The sequence below is a fragment of the Salvia splendens genome, chromosome 4 (assembly GCF_004379255.2).
Source record: "Salvia splendens isolate huo1 chromosome 4, SspV2, whole genome shotgun sequence".
In the NCBI taxonomy this organism is placed as follows: Eukaryota; Viridiplantae; Streptophyta; class Magnoliopsida; order Lamiales; family Lamiaceae; genus Salvia; species Salvia splendens.
In genome coordinates, this window is record NC_056035.1 from 38,084,806 (window position 1) to 38,105,893 (window position 21,088).

The window sequence follows — 21,088 nt, forward strand, 5'->3', positions numbered from 1 at the left end:
GTACCCCATACTATACCGACGGTGGTTGGCCGTGAACTCTACGTTCGGTGCTCGCCCAGCACACAAGTCGTTGAACAATGGAGACTCGTTCAACACATTGAGGTCGTTGTTGGACCCCGCGACACCAAAGTAGGCATGCCAGATCCACAATCTGCAATCGGCAACGGCCTCCAACACAATCGTGGGATGTGTGCCCTTGTGCCCGCTAGTGTATTGTCCTCTCCAAGCCGTTGGACAATTCTTCCACTGCCAGTGCATACAGTCGATGCTTCCAAGCATCCCCGGGAAGCCGTGGGCCCGCTCGTGCATGTCGACCAACTTGCTAACGTCGTCGGTCGTTGGCTTTCTCAAGTACGTATCCTTGAATGCTTCGACGACTGCCCGACAGAATCTAGCGAGGGACTCCCGTCCAGTAGGCTCGCTTACATGGAGATACTCATCGAACATATCTGATGTAGTTCCGTAAGCGAGTTGACGAATGGCAGACGTGCATTTCTGCAACGTCGATATACTTTCCCGGCCCACAGCATCGGTAGTTTGGCAGAAATACGGGTCACGAGCTACAACGGCGTTGACAATGCGTATGAACAAAGGCCTCCGCATCCGGAACCGGCGACGGAACATCTGATCACTCCATCGCGGATCTCTAGAGAAATAATCCGTGAAAAGCCGCAAGGCAGCTTGTTCACGGTCTCGGTGAATATACATCCGGGTACGTGGTACCCGGGTTCGTTGTTCGTTCCGAGCTTGAATAGCAGCTTGGAAGCGTTCAACTTCGTTGTTCATTTCTTCTTGGATTGCCGGTACCCGCCTCTCCTAACACTCGGGTCAATTGATCTTCGAATATTCTTTGACGAGGAGGCATTTTTTCGAATTTTAGGAAGAGATTTGAAGTTGAATGTGAAGTTGAATGTGTATGAAAATGGTGTAGTATTTATAGAAAAAAATTTCGAATTTAAAATTAAAAAAAAAATATTTGGTTGCGGCCCGGCCCGTCACCGTGCAACGCTGGGCCGGGACGCGGGACTTGCGGCCCGTCTCCGTGCAACCCCGTCCCGGGCCGGGACGCGGGACGCTCCCCAGGCCGGTCACGCGTCACCGGGACGGTCCTGAGCCGTGCCGCACTTCCGTGTAATGCATGGGACGGGCCGGGACTCGCAATTTGCGGCCCGGCCCCAAGCGTTACGCATGCTCTAAGGCACGTCAATTTAAGATGGCTGAAAATTTTGACTTAGCCTATTGAGTAAACAATGAAGATAAATACAAACCATATTCGTGATATTTTCAAGTTCATGCTAAAATGTCATAATGTGGTGTGAATCTGTGTGTCCGAAAATAAAATGAAAGACGGTTAAAGGCTAGGGGGAGTATCCACTATAAGGCGGACACGCCCAATAGCCCCGCTCCAGTTTTTGTCCATAGCCCCAATTTTATTGTCCATAGCCTCAAAATTCTATTTCCGCCACTATAGTGGACACCTCCAATAGCCCTAAAATTCCAAATACAAAATTCTATATTTTCACATCCCTCCAATAGCCGCGTCCTCGCCGCGAACGCGGCTATCCCGCCTCCGCCCCCCAATAGCCCCAAAAGTTGTCCGCCCACCTTCCCCACTATAGCCGCCCGCCCACCGCCCCCAAGACGCGGCTATAGCCGCGTCCTACTATAGTGGACGCTCGAGTAGATTCAATGTATGGACAAAAGTAGTGAAGCAAATAAGTGTGATTCAAAGACTTTTGGTTTTACATGAAAATTGAGAGTGAAAGTGATAGAATTATGATGAGTCCCCCCTGAGCTTTCCCTTTAGATTCTCTTCTTTTCGCCAGTGAAAGGAATCCGCAGCTAATTCCTCTTTAAAAGAATTCCTCTATATACCAAAATAGCACTTTCATTTGATTCTAACATCATATACCGTATATAATTGTATATACAGTATTGAGTAGTGAGTATGTTTTATTATTTAATAAGTAGTTTTGATAACACGACTCACCATTTTTTCTCTTCAGTCTCATATTTATAGTATATTTTATTTTTGATTATGAAGTTATCAACACATGGATAATCTGCGATTTTCTTTTTTGGAAGCATTAGATATTCTATGAGAAACTCAAATTTGTAATATAATAATGTTTCCTCAAGTTGTAGATATTTACGGTGAAAACACATCCCATCCTATTTATTATCTAGTCGTCCAAATCGTCGTATTGAATGCTGAAAATCTGACACTTAAACCTAATTAACACATGAAACGTAATTTCATTTGAAACCTACCTTATTAATATATGTACAAATGTGCGCTCATTTTAGCTGGAAAATATACAATTTTATTCTAATGTTTTGAATGAGTGGGTATAATTTATTAATCTATCATATCAATGGTCCCCATACATTCACAATAATTGAGAAACTTCAAGATTTTTTTATGGAAAGTCATATCAGCCACGATGATAATGTGGCTTATAAAATTACCAAGATTTGCGCCACAATTATTCATTTTCTCAGACATTTTTCATAAGCACGTGCTCCCACAATACACGGTTATTGCACAAACAGGACAACATCTCTTCACCATCCAACATGGAGCTTCAACATTATAAACATGAATGACTAACCACATGTGTATAAATCCCAATAATTCTGGGAAAACATGAACACAGCCACAAGAATGGATTATGGATGTATAGAAACTAAGCACAGATACTGAAATTTGTAGCTATGTACTAACAAGAAGCAGAGGTGTGACAGTGACAACAGACATAATAATACTTATAAGACTAATAAAATGGCGGTTGTAATTAATTTATCTAATCTCAGCGACTTTGGATATCAAAGCTACCCTAAGCTGTTCTTGTGTGTAAAGGCGTGCTTCCATCTTCACCGTGGCTTGCTGTATCATCAAATCATTCACAACTGACACACTAGCGTGATGAACATCGAGCTCCAGCTCCCTCAGCGCCACCATCAGCTTCGCCGCGGGATGATTCTTCTTGTTACACTGCACCCGTATCATCGCGTCCCACCCGATGATCTTCACGTCTATCTCCATATCGATCTTGGCATTGCTGCTCTGCCCCAGACGCGTAGGGGCTGGAGCTGGAGCTGGAGTCGCCCTCTTGGTCGACTCCAGCTCCCGTTTCAATTCCTCTTTATCGGATTCCACACTTTGCACCTTGGACTTCAGCTCGTTGATGTAGGCAATGGCGTCGCCTAGAAGCGAGGCCTTGTCCATTTTCGACACGTTGGGAACGACAGCTCGGAGAGCGTAGAATCGCTGGTTTAACTTCTCCCTCCTCTGCCGCTCTGCTTCTACATGATTGAGCGGCTCCTCCCTTCCATTAGCCGGCTTCCTCCCGCGCTTCCTAGGCCGTTTCTCCGGGTTCACGACTCTGCTACTGTCGACATCCTTCAGCACAGATGCTTCGAGATCGGATTGATCGGATTCGAATTGGTTATCGGATTTTAAAAGCACGCCGGAGGTGCAGGACATCATCCCGTCCTCGGCCATCGGAGATCTCCTCTTCGTCTTGTCGTCCTTAACCCCAACCCCTCTCTTCACACTCTCCCCAAAATTCAGCATCTCCCCTGACTCACGCTTACTGGTCGAATTCAATCCGAATTCGGAGAAATTGAGCTCTCCTTTGAAGAAGCCCTGCGTTTGATGCTGCACAAAGGGGGTTTCTGTTAAGCTGCTGGAGCTAGGGTTTTGTTTGGTGGAGAGATTGGAGGGAGCGATTGTGGTGACATCGACGGCGGAGGAGGAGGGGTCGGTGAGCCACATGGTGGAGGGATCGTTGTCGTTTAAGGCCCACGAGGCGGCGGCGGAGGAGGCAATTTCTGTTCCATTGAAATTGAAGAGAACTCTGACCTTATTCATCAGATCCGAGCTTTGGAAGATAAGCTCAGTGGAGCCGAGCTCTACGACGCCGTTTGCGGAGGGTATGCAGACGAGGGTTTGAAGGCCGAAGCCCTGGGCCTGTCGGGCCCGCTCGCAGTGGGAGGCTAAAAGCCTCTCGTTGCCAGTGACCCAGACCGGGGTGGAGCTGTACAGGGCCTGGCCCGGAAGGCCGGAGCCGCTGACGAAGGACTGCGTCATCGAAATAAGGAAAAACCACTCGGTGTCGGTGACCTCTTCATCGACGGCGTCGTCAACGGCGGAGGGAGGGCCGGAGATGAGGGAATTGAGCTCGCGGAGGACTTTCTTGCGGTGGTCCTGCTCGGCGGGGGAGGAGGCGGTTTGGCGGGGGAGTTTGTTCTCGTCGCCCTTGTAGTAGCCGTCGCCCCAGCCGAGGAGGGAGGGGGAGGCGAAGTCGGGGGCGGAGGACTGCCAGAAAATGGCGTAGGTCCAGCTCTCGCGGGCGCCTTCGATGAGGGCGAGGAGGCGCTGCTGGAGGGTCTCCTGGTTGAGGAAGTGGGATTTGGAGAGGTCGGCGTCGGCGGGGGGAGGGGGGGCGTAGGAGGAGGGCCAGAAGGAGGTGAGGTCGGAGGAAGAGGACATGAAGGTGTCGACCATGGAGGCGTCGGCGTCGGCCACGGTGGAGGCGGCGCTAGAGGAGGACCATAGATTCATGTGGATTGGGTCGGAGGATGGTGATGGTGTGGGTGTGCGGTAATTGATCATTCCATAGACTATTGGCCTTGGGAGATTGAAATATTTAGAGAGAGAGAGAATGTTGGGCGGCTCAGCCGGCGAGAGAGAGAGAGAGAGAGAGACAGACAGATTAGGTGAGGAATTTGAGTGGTGTTTGGGGGTTTTATTTGGGGTGAATGTGAGCAGAGTAAAAGGTTGAAGAAGTGGGTCAGCTCTCACGGGAAAGAAAGGTCACTTCCACGAATATGCTGCCGATTTTATTATTAAATCAAATGGTTATGTGTAATAGTAACAAAATACGTATACTACCAAATACTGAATCCTTTTATATTTGATCCAAAAATTTTATACACTTTTATTTTTTTATTTAAATAAAGAGAGAATAAAATAATAGAAAAAATAGATAGAGCGCTATTTTTATTTTTAAAAAATATTATATATCATTTAGAGTGAGACATTTTTAAAAAATACTCCATATCACTTAAAATAGGACGGTGGAAATAGAATAGTACCCCCTCCGTCCCCGAATAAGAGTCGCTAATTTCCATTTTGGGTCGTCCTCCATTAAGAGTCACTCTTCATTTTTACCATAAATGGTAGTAGGTCTCACATTCCACTAACTCACTCCACTCACATTTTATTATAAAACCAATATAAAAATGTGGGTCTCACATTCCACTAACTTTTTCAACCAACTTTTCTCTACATTTCTTAAAACTCGTGCCCGGTCAAAGAGCGACTCCTATTAGGGGACGGAGGGAGTACAAGATAAGTTAAAATAATGTGAGATTAATTTTTATGTAATACTATCTTGTCAGATTATAAATCTTGTTTTTTTTCATTTTTGTCTATCCACCAATATAAATCTCAATTCACTTTTACTATAAATAGTTAGTATATCACAGTTCTACTAATACTTCTCAATCACCTTCTATTATAGTAAACCTAGTGTAATTATACTCCATTTGTCCCATAAAAATATGCACTATTTCTTTTTCCGTCCGTCCCACAAGAATATGCACTTTCTAATTTTGGAAAGTCTTTTCACTCTAATGAAGTGAGACCGATTCTCCACTATCAATACGTTAATTACTTTTTCTTTCTACCTCTCTTTTACTTTATCTATTTTATATTAAAACTTGTGTTGAGCTCAAAGTGTATATTCTTTGGGGACGGAGGGAGTATAAAATTTGGATCAACTTTCTACTATTTTATTTACCCACTTTTTTTTTATTTATCTTAAACTTGTTCCGAACTTAAATGGTCTCCCATTCATAAATGGAGGGAGTATAATATAATTTTGGTATTGTGTAGATGGATCGAGATATATTGTTACGGACTGAGTTATTGAAGAAAAACATTCGAACAAAGATAACACGTAGGAGTCCTAGGAGTATTAAACAGAGTCTTTTGTTCTGAGACCATCCACAATGCCGCCCAGCCGAGCGCCGGCGCTGGGCGGTCTATTGCAGTCGCCCAGCGGGCGAATGGAGAGAGAAACCGCGCAGCGCTGGGCGGTCGCGTGGCGCAGGGCGGTGCGCTGGGCGGTCCGCTCGGGGCTATTGCAGCGCCCGGATCGCCCAGCGCACGGCCTAGCGCGAAATTTTTTTTTTTTTTTTCGAAACACTATATATACGCGCTTTGCTCGTCATTTTCATTCGCACCACTTGTTTTAACGAGTACTCTCTCTATCTTAATTTATGTGCAAGATCAACAAGGGAAATGGATCTTAACAACGAGCCTAGTTCCGGGAGTAGCGGGTCACAAACTCCGTCGATCCCCGTGGGAAGTGGATGGGGTCGGATGGCCGGGTACTACAACATGTACCCGTGGCAGCAGATGTATTCCGGGATGCCAACGGGGGGAGTCCGCCGGGGGAGTTTCCGGCGGTACCGGGATGGGCACCCGGGATGCAGATGATGCCCGGGGGGGTACCGCCGACACAGGGGACTCCGGGGGTAGTACCGGCTACACAGTGGACTTATGGGGGTCCCCGGCGACGGCGGGGGATGTCTATCGCCCCAGTTTAGATTTTTCGACTGGTTCATCGCACACATCGACCCAAACGCCCTTGGGGTTTGACAGTTTCTCCTTAGATGACTTGGTGTTTGATACTCCCGGAGCTCCGGAAACTCTCGTTGAAGGGGGAGGGGCAGAGCGGGTGCGTGGCGCTCCCGCGAAGAAGGGCAAGAAGAAGGTCGGCGAGTCGTCGCAGCAGGGTGAGGAGGAGGTACGGAGGAGGTGGACGGACAAGGAGAACGTCGCGCTCTGCAAGGCGTGGGTGAGTGTTTGCGACGATCCTCTCGTTTCGAACGAGCAGAGGATCGTCAACATGTGGGGCAAGATAGCAGCAACCTACATGAGATTTTGCACGGAGGGGAGGCCACGCAACGGGGAGGATTGCCGGAAGGCCTGGAACCGAATCAAGAGTGCGGTCTCCCGATTTTCAGGTTTGTACACCAACGCACTCCGCATGATGAACAGTGGCCAAACGGAGGAGGACTGCAGGAGAATAGCTGAGAAAGCCTTCCCACTGAAGGGGGTATACAAGGACTTCACATACTGGAACTGCTATCTTGTGCTGAACGAGTCCGAGAAGTTCCGAGTAGGTGTCGACTCTGGCTGGCCGAAGAAGCAACGACTGAACTACACCGGCGATTTCAGCGGCAGCAGCGGTGGTTCCCACGACCTACGCGAGACGACGCAGGAGTTCCCCACGCCGCGTTCGGTCGGTGGCCGACCTCGCCCGATGGGGCGCAAGCGCGCTCAGCGGGAGGCGAGGGGGAATGCCGGGGCTTCCCAGGAGGTCCAGTCGGCATCCCCCCTTGGCCAATCCACCGAGGATCTCAAATTCTTCGATCGCGCCCAAACGCGCGCTCAGTTGATCAAGACGATGGCCGAATGGCGAGTGGCGACGGATCCCGTGGAGAAGAGCGTGCTTCAAACCTTGCTCATGAGCCTGCAGGACGAGTTGGAGGCGGCACGGAGGGAGACCGGCGGCGGTGGTGGCGGCGGCGATGGTGGCGACAGCGACGGAGGCGGCGACGACGGAGACGAGGAGTGAATTGGCACTCCTTTTTATTATTGTATTTTTTTTAAATTAATGTATTTTTTTAAATTATTGTACTTTTTTAAATTTTAATATTATTATTAAACTTTTCCCGTATTTGTCTCGTAAATTAAATTTCGTATATTGTGTGATTGTTAATTATTTCATTTTGTATATATTTGTTAATAGTGATGTGGATATTATGTGGCTAGGCTATGGCTGGGCTATTGCTGGGCTATTTGCTTGTTTTTATGATGTGGCAGGAGGATTTTTAGTGCTGATGATGTGGCAGTGGCTAGGATATGGCTGAGCTATTACTGGGCTATTCCTATCGTGGATGGTTTTAGTAAATATAGCAATGAAAGTATAAGACAGGTCCGTATTGTTTTAATACACTTTCTGTATGCGGACAAAATTAATGGGATATAAATCCTAATTATATTTTCTATTCTTTATAATAATAAATATGAATGGGATGAGTTGGTGTAACATTAATCTCATTTATCAAATACGAGTATAGTAGTAATAATTTAAATGGGATATGTAATAACAAGTATTTCGAAATGACAAAATTAAACAGTAACTTATTTAACAGCGCATGTAGAAAGGTGAGTAATTTTATTGAAGAAAACACTGTACATAAATTTACCAACAGTAAAAGGTGAGTAATTTTATTGAACTGCCCTAAAAGACATGATAGACCCAATAATATCAGTGAAAGTTAGTATAAACACTAATTTCATAGTTATATTTTCTAACGCAGATGAACACAGGTTTCCTTTAATGTGGATTTCTATTACTCTCTTATTAAGTACACTTTCTAACTGTTATCAACACAAGTTTCCTTTAATGTGGATTTCTATTAATCTCTTACTATTAATTAAACTTTCTAACTGTTATCAACACATGTTTCCTTTAATCGGATTTCTATTAATCTCTTAGGAATGATACTCCCTCCGTCCCGCTTTAGTAGTCCCGGTTACTTTTATGCACTCGTTTTATAAAAATGATAATAAATTGTTAAAGTGGAGAAATTGTACAGTAAAAAGAGAATAATGTTGACAAAACTCTTCTCTACATTATTCTCTATCTTACTTTACCATTATCCACTTTAACTATTTATTACTATCATTTTTGTAAATCGCAAAAATAATTGGGACTGCTAAAGCGGGATAGGGGAATAGTAGATGATCAACACAAGATTCATTCAATGTGAAATTCTTTAAATCTCTTATCAAGTTTAATTTTCATCTCATTTTTTCAATATTTTAAATATTTTACTTCATTGAGTGGTGTCAAATAAATACTCCTTAGTTATATTTTATTAATTTATCATGTCACTAAAAGAAAACACCTCTTATGTATTTCATTCCTCCCATTAAATATGAAATATTTCTTTTTCGGCATGAGATTTTATATAGCATTGTTTTGTGAGTTAATAAATATAGAATAAAGTAAAAGAGAAGAAAAAATAGAGATGAAGTTATTTTCACTTTAAGAAACGTTTCATTTTTATGAGACAAATCAAAGAGAAAAACTTTTCATTTTTAATTAAAAAAATGGAGAATAGGTAATTAGTGAATGTACTAAAAAGGAATTTTATGCCTTTCAACTATTGAATGAGTGTTTTAGACTTTATTAGTAGCATATCAAGAGGGATTGGTGTCGGGGATATCTTGTTTAAGAATAATCATTGTTGTTTAACCCTAAACTTTAAATAGTGGTGAAGATTTTTGATAGACCACTAAACAAGTAAGAAGAGCCTTAATAGTGTGGGATCTCTCTCCCTTTTGGCCGATGTATCGGCCATGGCTATGAGTGATGGCCGATGATAGGCCTTCCATTGTGGAAGAAGGCTTATCATTGGGCCTTACACATATTTTTTTTAATTCCATAATTTATACACTATATATACTCTATAATATTTTTATTTAAATTTGCATCTCATTGTATTCCTTTTTCCAATATTGTAATACAACGAAAATTTGAGTACTAATATTTTTGCATTCAAATTTATTTAATTTAATAACATATTAAATACTCCCTTCGTTCCATAGTAATGGATGCGTTTCTTTTCGGCACGGAAATTAAGAAAAATTGTGTTAGGTGAGTTAAGTAAAGGGAGAATAAAGTGAAAAATGAAAAAGGTGGAGAGATGAAGAGAGAGAAAAGTAAGAGAGAGTAAAGTAGGTGTGGAAAAATGTGTTGACTTTTACTAAAAAGGGAAGTGACTCTATTACTATGAAACGTACCAAAATGACAAAATGACTCTATTACTATGGAACGGAGGGAGTACTATAGAAGTACAAAAAAATTAAAACAAACTAGTGATGATGTAAAAATGAAATGGAAAGGGATAGGCCCTCTGGCAGGGCCCTTCCATTGTAGGAAGATAGGTCCTTGGATAAAATACTGATGTGGAATGGAAGAACCATATGGGAGGGCCCTTCCATTATGAATGCTCTGATGTAACATTTCTACAAATCAAACTCATTATCCATTGCTAATTATGTTTTATAAATCTCTAAACATTTGAAGAATGAGGTGACTCATATCCTCAAGAAGGAAGATTTAACAATCAACACCCGATGAGTGTACTAAACAAAAAGTGATCATTGTGTTCTCTATAATAGCATCTCTATTATCTCTAAGGAGAAAAGGTGTTATATCATCTACTTACTTAATCAAAAAAGAAAAATTTACACTTCTAAAAAATAACAAGCTACAAAGAGATTAAAAAAAATTATGGTAAAATTGTTAATAGTTAAAGTAATTCTTCATCTCTGATTTAAAAATTTATTTTGACTAGTGTGAGTTTTAAAAAAATTGTTACTGTTTGAAGGAAAATAGATTTAAAAAGTTAGTAGATTATGTGTGATGTTTATTTATAAAAATGTTTAAATAATAAATAAATTTTTAAATCATGAATTTTCTATAATAAAAAATAAGACAATATTTCATGGTATGACAGCATTAAGCAATGATAAAAAACTTATGTTGGTGTGATGAGTTTTCCACTCTTTTACACATCATACCTCTCCGTCCGTCATTAAATGTCTCATTTATTCTTTTTTGTCCGTTCACCAATAAATATCTCATCCCACTTTACTATATTTAGTAAGTGAACCATACATTCCTCTAAGTCATTTCATTAACATTTTATTATAAAATTAATATATAAAAGTAGAACTTACATTTAAATAACTTATTATATAAACTTTACTTTATAAAGTCAAACAATTTTTTTAAACCAATGCCGGTTAGATATGAGATATTTAATCATGGACGAAGGAAGTATTTTTTAAGAAGTCACATTTCTTTTTGTTCATATATACTATAATTGAAAAGTCAGCCTTTAATCGTCGTCTTGCTTAAGAATTAAATTTACAAATATATAACTGACAAATGAGTTAAGGTAAAGAGTAACTTACATAAGATGCAAAAATTTCAATAAACACTAGACTTAAATTTAGTTAGCAGTTAGATTATTGTCTTTGTGTAAGCTTAATTATGGAGCAAAGGCGATATTTTTGATTAAGATTAATTATATAATTAATTTGTGAAAATTATTACATAATCTTACGTCTGTAAGCTGTGTACGTAAAGGAAGGCAAACAGTAGATTTGAAGGCAAATTAAACACTCATATGATTAAAATAACTGAGGTGGAGGTAAAGATATGGAATCTGGAATTATTGTATGATTACAACATGGTAACGCGTAGTGAATAGTGTCCAAAATCGACCAATAGTGACCGTTGATCACGTTTGTGATGATTAGAATTTTAGATCTACAATGATATCCAAACATAAAAAGAAAAAGGCAGAAATAATAAAGGATATTTCCACGTAGCATGCTACAACTATTTAGCCACGTTTTACTCATGAAGAACGACTTGCATTTTTAGACATATTAATCATCCTCGAAGAATGAAAATAACTACTACTTTCTCATACTTAAAATGAAGGAAAGCACAAAGAAGTTGACCACTAAACTAGCACACTCCAAATTAGTTTTACTCTACTTCTCCCAGGAAGGTTCGATTTCCATTAATCTTGATTATTAAATCATGAATTAATTTTTTAAAATGATTATGTTTTTTTGGGTAGAATGAGTTGATTATTTTATTGAGTGTTGAATCTGAATTAATAGTGGTCAAGTATTGCACCTACTACAATTTTCATACATTCTCATCTCAATTTTAACATATTCAGTCACTAAATTAACCTCAAATCGAATTCACATTTACCCATATAACTAAGCAAAACCCAACATTTCCAATAGTCAAACATTCAGACCTACAATATCACTGGAATTTGCAATTCCCTAAATGAATTGATTATAGGACAGTTTAGTAAGGCAAATAACTCATCTATCTTAAATATGTATTTTTGCCATATTTTATTATTTATCTTTCCTATCAAGCTGTCACTAAGATAAAACCTCATTCAACGATAGGATTTTACAAGGAAGTTTACATTTCAAGGATTTTTATGTAAGTCCATCTCCGACCAAAATAAATTTGAGAATGTACTTTTAAATTCCAACAAATATTTTAAAATTCAGTATATAAGATTTTTATACTATATATTAGATTATGTGCATATACCTAGATTTATTTTTAAACCTCAACAATGCGTGACTCAACTGGTGAATGGATGTTGCGTTACGCAAGACACACCTAGAAAGTTACTCAGTGATGTAGACCGAATTATAGGGAATATATGACGGACTAAAACTGGCGTGACAACAAAAACTTAGGAATATCCTCGTGGGAAGTGATAACGCTACAATTATTCACGTGTATAATAACAGAGAATCTATTTTTAATGATGTATCACTTGGTGGAAGTATTAAAATTATCTTGCAGAGAGAGTGAATGTTAAGATTGCTCATATGTGTAGGGAAAGTAATCAAGTTACTGACTTTGTTGAAAATTTGGGTGTAAGTATGTAGCATGAGTTAGTGATGTTGGACGCACCGGTCCGATGAATTTATTGTTAAATGACTGATTGAGAAGAACTCATGGTCGTAAGTGCTCATCATATGGGTTGTGATAAACCTGTAGGCATTGCCATCCTTTTGTAATAAAAGAAAAATAAAATTCTACACTTAAGTTCTATTTCAGACCAGATTTAAAGGAATGAGCTTTAGACTTCGACCCTTCTTGGTATTATGGACTCCAACAATAGCATATAATGTAATTCATTATATTCATTTGTTTGGTATGATTGGACTAAAGAAGGAAAGGAAAGGAAAGGAAATGAAATGAAAATGCAAATGCAAAGAAAATACCATAAAATTATCATTTCATTGGGCCATATAAGATAAATGGGCTTCTCTATAAACTTTTAAATTTAACGATTCTCTGGGCCAGGAGCATAGGCCTAATATTATTTATTTGGAAAGCCCAATTTTAAGTTCACCTTCCATATACATTGGATAATTAATCAGGGTCATTTCATTGTTTAAATCCCCTCACCATCTGGAAAAGGAAGGATATAGTAATAAAGGTGATGGTAATATGATTTGGAAATAATTTTATGATTAATTTATTACTATTATCTTTTAAAATCAAAGTGTTATTTTGATCATTTAAAATTCGTCAGATCATTTTTTATTTTGAAAATAAACAAGATTAAATTTGTGCATTGGAAAATCAAGAAAATAGGGCTCACCAAATGAGTGAAACTGAAACCTAGCCTTGAGCGGTTAGGCCATCCGCAACATTATCTCTTATTCGTCTCTTAACCGTCTCATCTCTTAACTATTCATGGCCCTCAGTGTACTTTTTACTCCATATCTTAACTAAGAGACAGCACCTGCAACCCTCCATCTCTTATCCGTCTCTTAATCATCTAATCCCTTAACTATCATTCAATTTCATTTTTTTATTTTTATTTCCAATAAATTCAATTAATAAAAACACACATCATTAAATAAAATAAAATTACAACTTAAAATTCTAAAAAAATTAAAAACCTTATTAATAAAATCCTAAAAAAATAAAAAATACATAATTTAAATAAATTTTTTTTTTTATGGTGGATTAATTTGTGAGAATGATTTGATATTATAGAAGTGATTGGAGGCTTAAAAAAATTAGAAATTTACAAAAAACGCCTACAAACGGCTAGTATATTTTTTGAGATTTTTTTATTTTTGAATTTTTCCTGAATTTAAAAAAAAATAAAAAAATATTTTTTCGGATAAAAACAGCGCCCACTCGCGGGCCGGCGAATGGGCGTCACGGACGAACCGGAGCTCGCCACGTCGCCAGCGCGCATGGCGAGAAGTCTCGCGAGCTGTCCCTCTGAGACGGGATGGAGACGGAAGGCTGCAACGCCGACTCTTATCTATCTCGTCTCTCCGGGATAAGATAAGAGACGGCTAAGGGATGCGTTGCAGATGGCCTTAGAATATCTTATTTCCCGACACCAAACCATATGAATGCAGCAACAACTAATTTACGTAAGGAGAAATACCTATTAGGGTATCCACTATAGGGGCGGTACGCCGGCCGCCCCCAATCCGCTGTCGCCGCGTTATAGTGTAGGAAGCGTCCGCCCCGAGGCGGACGCATTTTTTGGGGAGGACGACCATTCGGCGAGAAGGGGGCGAGGACGCGTTGGGCGTGCCTCGTCGCGCCTATAGGCGCGCTAGCCTATAGTGCGCCGGTCATCGGCGTGCCGGTAGCGTCCGACCATTTTTTTATAATTATTTTCGAAAATTTTATTATAAATACCACTTCTCCACCACCCATTTCACACTCTCTCCATTAATTCACTCTCTAAAATGCACGGTGGAGACGACGAATCACCCGGAACTGACGAATCGGGATATGACGGCTATTCGAGTCCAACTCCTCCTCCATCTCAGTCGTGGAGGTCGAGTCCCACGCCCCCTCCAGGCCACACGTGGTCGCCGACCTCCCCGCAGTGGCAACATACCCAATTTCGAGGTCAGACCTCTTTTCAGAGGAATTTAGGTCGTTCGGCGTTTGGAGATTACAGACCCAACCTGGACGCGCTTAGCCATCCGCGGCTGGAGATCCCTTTCCAATCCAGCCAATCTCCTTTCACCGAAGCGGATCGGGACGCACTGGAGACGATGATGGGTCTGCTCAGTCCGGGCGTACTGGATACGCCCGTTCCGACGAGAGTCGGCGGGCTCGGTGGGGCGGGTGGAAGTAGAGGCGGCGGCGGCGGTGATGGAGACGGCAGCGGTGGTGGCAACGCCGCGAGTAGCGGCCGTGGCGGCGAGGGCAGCAGGCAACGAGGGCCGGCGGTAAACGGGCCACGCACTACACCAAAGCGGAGTCCATTGTTGTGGGATTCTGTCACATCGGACCCCATAGTGGGCACCGATCAGACTGAGCCTAGCTTTTGGAAGCGCGTCCTGTTGGCATACAACGAGTTCAAGCCGAGAGGCGCCAAACCGCGTGACGGGGAACAGCTCCGCAAAAAGTGGTATAGGATTCTGAGGGCCACCAAGAGGTTTGTGGGCATATACGAGAACAACCTGCTCACTGCGGAGAGTGGCCGAAGCGAAGCCGACGTCAAGGCGATGTCGATGACCCAATTCAACACGGAAGGCTGGCCGAAGTTCACCATGTGGGAGGAGTATCTCGTTCTCGAGAACTGTCCGAAATTTAGGTCTATCTGTGCGCAAGAGCGGGACAGAGCTCCTGGGGCGAAGCGTACTAGACACAACATAGCTGGGGACTACAACAGCGACAACGGCTCGCAATCAATCGACCTCAACGACGCCCAAACCGAAGAGCCATTCGCTACGCACTCAAGGCGCCCACGCCCTCCGGGCCAACAAGCCTCTATCCGAAGCCCCTGCAGGTGCCTCCCGCCTCTCGTCGACCGCGTCTGGATCGCGCATCTCACAGCCCGCCCCTATACCGCCATCCATGGCCATTGGTTCCCACGAGGTCTTGAGGGCGAACCTAGATGTGCAGTTGATGAAACAACTGCAAGACAACTGTCGTTTCTACGAGACCGCAACCGATAGACGGTGGCGGTGTTTTTATTTGTATTTTTTTAATGTTCGTTGTATAATTTTCCCGGTTCCATAATACAACGAATATTTGGTCCCAATACTTTTTTTACATTTCAGTATTACCTCGGTTTCTAATTATTTACATTCCGATAATTTTAATTACAATTGATTTAAAATAAATGAAAAATGAAATAAAATGAAAAGTGGCAAAAAAAGTGAATGGGTTATTGGAAGTGTCCGACTTATAGTTGCAGACACTTTTTTTTTGTGGGCGCGGACAAATAGACTGGGGCTGTGGATAAAAAAAGTGGCGGGGCTATTGGAATTGTTCGGGTTATAGTGGACACCCACACCCCTGCCGATTAGAGCATCCACAATAGGAATAGCCCAGTAATAGCCTAGCTACAAACTCCTCCTGTCACATCATCAACACTAAAAATCCTCCTGCCACATCATAAATAGTCCAGCAATAGCCTAGCCACATCATAAATAGCCCAACCACATCAATAGCCACATCACTAATAACAATTATATAAAAATGAAATAATTAACAATCACAAAATATACGGAATTTAATTTACGAGACATATACGAGAAACATTAATAATACTATTAAAATTTTAAAAAGTACAATAATTTTAAAAAGTACTATAATTTAAAAAAAGTACAATAATTAACAAAAAAGTACAATAATTCACTCTTCTGCTCCGTCGTCGTCTCCTCCGTGGTTGTCGGCACCATCGCCTCCGCCACCGTCGGAAAAAAAGAATCGCGCTAGGCGGTGCGCTAGGCGATCCGGACGCTGCAATAGCACTGAGCGGATCGCCCAGCGCACCGCCTAGCGCCACGGAACCGCCGAGCGCTAGGAGGTTTTTAAATCCGGAAACCGCTAGGCGGTTGCAATAGATCGTCTAGCGCACCGTCTAGAGCCGGCGCTCGGCTAAGCGGTGCGCTAGGCGCTATTGTGGATGCTCTTAAGGTTAGTTTCGTCATATCAGGTTCCATATCTGGGGCTCAGATTGCATTTCTCTCTGCTCTTGAATTGCATTTTCGTTTTCAAAAGGGCGAGAGGTGGTGGGAGAGAAAGGAAACCAGAGAGAGATAGAGAAACGCCTTTCTCTCTCAAAAAATAAAATAAAATAAAATAAAATACAAACATCATCGCCTGTGTACCTTTGTTGATACAGGATCCGTTAAAGCTACAGAGCCATGGCTTCCGACTCGTTCGCCGACAGAAACGCCATTTTCCGCAAGCTCAGGGCTAAGTCCGATAATAAGGTTTATTTTCGTTTTCCTGCGTTAATTTTGATGGAATAGGTTGAGATCTGATGCAGATCTGATCCAGCTCTTTTATTTGTTTTTTTTTACATTTTTTTTGGTTATTGAACCCTGACTGATTTGGATATCTGCATTTCAATTTCAGATGTGTTTCGATTGCAACGCAAAGAATCCGACTTGGGCGTCCGTTCCGTATGGGATCTTCCTGTGCATTGATTGTTCGGGGGTTCATCGAAGCCTTGGCGTGCATATCAGCTTCGTGAGGTAATTCTTGTACTTATCTTATTTTTGTTTCTCTCCCTGAGATAAGCTTTTAGATGGTTGATTGAATGGTATTTGGATTCTAAATCATCTTAAGTAATTTTGCAAATGACCGTCTGTATCTGAGGATTTTTTTTCATAGATGTACGGTTTCGCTAGCTCTACAGAATAAACATCAGACCGGAAATTCGTTGCTAGCGTTTTGATATGTTTTTTATTTGTAGTCACAACAAAATTATCAATTTCTAATTCATCAGTAGAACTTCCTGATTGAACTTGATTTCTTTTCTCGGTAACATACTCCACTTGTTTAGATTCCAGACTAACTTCTCTGTACTCTTGTTCAGGATGGGAAAGTTAGTTGGAGATGTAAGAAAATTGTATTATATCGTAATAATCTTAAAACTGTTTAAGTTGATTTATTAGGAAAGGAATGGAGAAATTGAGTTTGTATACTTTATTTACTACTATTGCCTTTTTTACGCATTACAGCAATTTGTAAATGTATTCAATTTTTAGAATATGACCAATAGAATACTTAGCGGGAAACTGGAAATGAAACACCTACTCTTACAGAGAATCTAATCTGGCTGCCAACTAAATTCCATATTCAATAGTCATTGTGAATCATGTCTGCAAACACTAACAAATAAGATTTGAGCATGAGATTATTCTCATTGATGTTTTTAAATGCTAAAGAAAGCAGTATTATTACCTACACCTTCTTGGTAAGCAAAATTAGTTTGATGCCTCCACTATCTATAGCCTGTTACCTCATTGTTTATGTGTTTTAGTCTCAGTTCTTAACAACTATGGAAGTTAATGGACTAATTTGAACTGCGATTTTTGATGATTAATTATAATGAGAAATTTTAAAGTTCATGGGTCAGCTCTCTCTACTCCAGTAGTTGGTTAAAGAAAAAGATTTAGTGTAGCAAACTGATTAGTTTCATGGTCATTATATTGTGCATCGGATTTGGTTAATCAGTAGATTATAACTGCAAATTCTTAAAAACAACAGCAGTTCAATAACCAATGCAAAATATATAAGGCAAGACAGAACTTGGAAATTCGATTGGTTCTCAGCATGAAGAGTTTTCTGTTTTGAGGGTACATCTATTTTATCACATTTGTTTTGAGTGAAACTGGTCCAGCAAAATCGAAAAGAATAGCCCCATTTATTGTCTAGGGTCGTGGCAATTAGCCAAGGCAACTGATCTCTGTTTGATCTTGATTTTCTCTACATATAGTAGTTTCATTTTGATCCTTGATCACAGGTCAACAAATATGGATTCTTGGACACCCGAGCAGTTAAAGCTGATGTATTTTGGCGGAAATAACCGTGCTCAAGTGTTTTTCAAACAGCATGGATGGAGTGATGGAGGAAAGATTGAGGCCAAATATACCTCAAGAGCTGCTGAGTTGTACAGACAATTACTTGCTAAAGAAGTTGCGAAAAGTAATGCAGAAGAGGCAGGCTTTCCTTCCTCGCCCGTTGCTTCCCAGTCATCCCAACCTTCTAATGGATTTTCTGATGTAAAAGTCGCCGAAGAGCCTAAAGGAGGTTCTTCAAATGACACTCTGAAAGAAAGTCATTCTTTGAAAAACGGAACTCCTGAGTCTTCTTCTTCCTCACCTAGGGCCTACCAAGCAGCTTCAACAATTTTTGTCAAGAAGACTCTTGGTGCAAAGAAAACTGGAAAGTCTGGTGGGCTAGGTGCTAAGAAACTCACAAGCAAAGTATGTATTTGTCTTCTTTACTGAACTTCTTGTAGTGTACCATTGAAAAGCCTCTTATAATAGGTAATTCAAATGTTTTCGCAATGCAGCCTAGTGAAAGCCTTTATGAACAAAAGCCTGAAGAGCCGCCTGTACAAGTTTCTTCTGCCAAATCTTCAACCAGCAGTACTCCTGCAGTTGGTGCATCATTTACATCTCGATTTGAGTATACTGAAAATGGCGAACCTACTGAGATGAGTTCCGGAGGCACTCGTATTATTAACCATGTATCAGCTCCGAAGTCTTCCAATTTCTTTGCTGAATATGGCATGGACAGTGGCTTCCCTAAGAAAAGTGGTTCGAATTCGTTAAAAGTCCAAGTAAGATCAATCTCATTCATCAACTTAAAAGTAGGATGTAAATTTGTTAACTTTGAGAGGATGCTGGGGAAACTAGTTAGTTGTTTCCTGATTCCTACACATAATTGTTTCTCTTTCGTTTGTTGGCAAATTCCTTTGTGGTCTAGTACATATTTGACTTCTCACTGGTGGTTTGGAACTGTATACGATTACCATCTTTTGTATCTTTTCAATGTTCTTCTTGGTCTGATCTACAACTTTTCTTTTTCCAAATGGTTTTGATTGGTGAACTTTTGCCTTTCATTTAACTTTGCATTTCATTATCTGTTGGCTTATTCCTTTAGTTTGTTTTGTCTTGCTCTTTCTTATTTTTTTTTGGGTGCCATCGTAACATATTAAGATTAGTTTTGCTACTAAGAGATGTCGTGGGCCTGTGGCTACGAGCATAATCCATCTTGTATCTGGCATCTTCAGGTTGAGGAGACTGACGAAGCCAGGAAGAAATTTACTAATGCAAAATCTATATCATCTGCCCAGTACTTTGGTAATCAAACCAATGCTAAAGATTTGGAGGCATCAGCTACATTGGTGAAATTCTCAGTATGTCAGATGCCCCCTGTCTCGTATTATTCTGCTTTATTTATTTTGTCCGATGCGTAAATGGGACTCTCGTTACAATTTTGCTTCATTCTACGTTCCTAGTAGTCAACTGTAGATAATGTTTCTGATCATTTGTAGCAGTTGCCAGGAGGTAAGTCACGTAAGGTGATAAAGCCTCTATATGTTTTCCCCAGAAAACTTGATTTTTTCGGAGGAAGCATTGATTGCTCTAGTTAATGATAACATTAGTACTCTGATGCATAATCTATAATTCCTATCTTTGATTCACCTCATTATACATGTGCAATTGGTCTAAACATGCTCTGAATGATTCAATTGTATACCAGGGGTCATCATCAATTTCTAGTGCCGATCTATTTGGTCATGAGTCTGGTTCTCCTGTTGACATTTCCGCCGGTGAGCTCATTAATAAGCTGTCCTTCCAGGTAAGAGCTAGCAACATGCATTTTCTTACTATACTGATCTAAATCTCTGTTCAGTATTGTAACCTTGAATGATACGATTGTTTGTTTTTGTTTTCATCAGGCACAACAAGATATCTCCTCTCTAAAGAATATTGCTGCAGAATCTGGGAAAAAGATAAGCTCCCTTGCGTCTTCGTTGCTAACGGATCTGCAGGACAGAATCCTCTGAAGAGTACTCCTTACAATGTGCATTTTACATGAAAAACGAGTTTGTTCCATTACATGCCCCATAGTTTATGTAGTTATAAATTTGAAAAGAGCATTACTTTGGAAAGCTGGGTCATGATCTGCAGCCCTCATGGGCTTGAGATATGTGTGCTGTTTAGTTACAGAAAACTGCTTCGACAATGCTAAATGCTATTTTTGGGTTTATGTGGTTGGATCATTTTTATTTTTTACTCCCTTAGTCCTAACTCGAATTCCTCTTTAGGATGTCCTAATTAAATTGAGTCATTTCTTTTTTCAACAAAAAAACAAATATTACACCTACTTTCCTCTCCCTGTATTTTCTATTTTATTCATCTCTCATACTTTTCAACATAATTTCTTAATCTACGTGTTTAAAAGTTTTGTCTCAACTTTGTTGGGACGGAGGGAGTACCATTTATTTGCTCACTCACTTTGTGTTAGAGTTAGTTGCTTCAGACTATCACAAGAAAATTTCATTTGCTTTAATTCACTAAGTAGATTTTTCTTGTATGAATGTTAAAATTACTTATAGTCTGAACGACACTATACATAAA

At 40.7% G+C, this 21,088-nt stretch overlaps 2 protein-coding genes across 2 annotated transcripts; one reads left to right on the forward strand and one right to left on the reverse strand.

The window, feature by feature from the left end:
• Positions 1-2,698: 2,698 nt before the first annotated feature.
• LOC121799878 (transcription factor MYC2-like) lies at positions 2,699-4,735 on the reverse strand. Its single transcript, XM_042199390.1, has one exon. The coding sequence runs from the start codon at positions 4,616-4,618 to the stop codon at positions 2,801-2,803; it is 1,818 nt and encodes a 605-aa protein (XP_042055324.1). The 5' UTR covers positions 4,619-4,735; the 3' UTR covers positions 2,699-2,800.
• An 11,935-nt stretch (positions 4,736-16,670) lies between these two features.
• On the forward strand, positions 16,671-20,717 carry LOC121799879 (probable ADP-ribosylation factor GTPase-activating protein AGD9). Its single transcript, XM_042199392.1, has 7 exons — positions 16,671-16,921; positions 17,067-17,185; positions 18,460-18,922; positions 19,012-19,281; positions 19,735-19,860; positions 20,208-20,306; positions 20,407-20,717. Exons 1-7 carry the CDS (start codon positions 16,853-16,855, stop codon positions 20,512-20,514), a joined length of 1,254 nt encoding a protein of 417 aa, XP_042055326.1. The 5' UTR covers positions 16,671-16,852; the 3' UTR covers positions 20,515-20,717.
• The last annotated feature ends 371 nt before the right edge of the window (positions 20,718-21,088 follow it).

Excerpts from the sequence above, each read along its gene's own strand:
- LOC121799879 (XM_042199392.1), top strand. The coding sequence starts at position 16,853 with ATGGCTTCCGACTCGTTCGCCGACAGAAACGCCATTTTCCGCAAGCTC. Across the intron at positions 16,922-17,066 it reads GGGCTAAGTCCGATAATAAG|ATGTGTTTCGATTGCAACGC; the intron begins GTTTATTTTCGT and ends TTTCAATTTCAG. Across the intron at positions 18,923-19,011 it reads CTAAGAAACTCACAAGCAAA|CCTAGTGAAAGCCTTTATGA; the intron begins GTATGTATTTGT and ends TTCGCAATGCAG.
- LOC121799878 (XM_042199390.1), bottom strand. The coding sequence starts at position 4,618 with ATGATCAATTACCGCACACCCACACCATCACCATCCTCCGACCCAATC.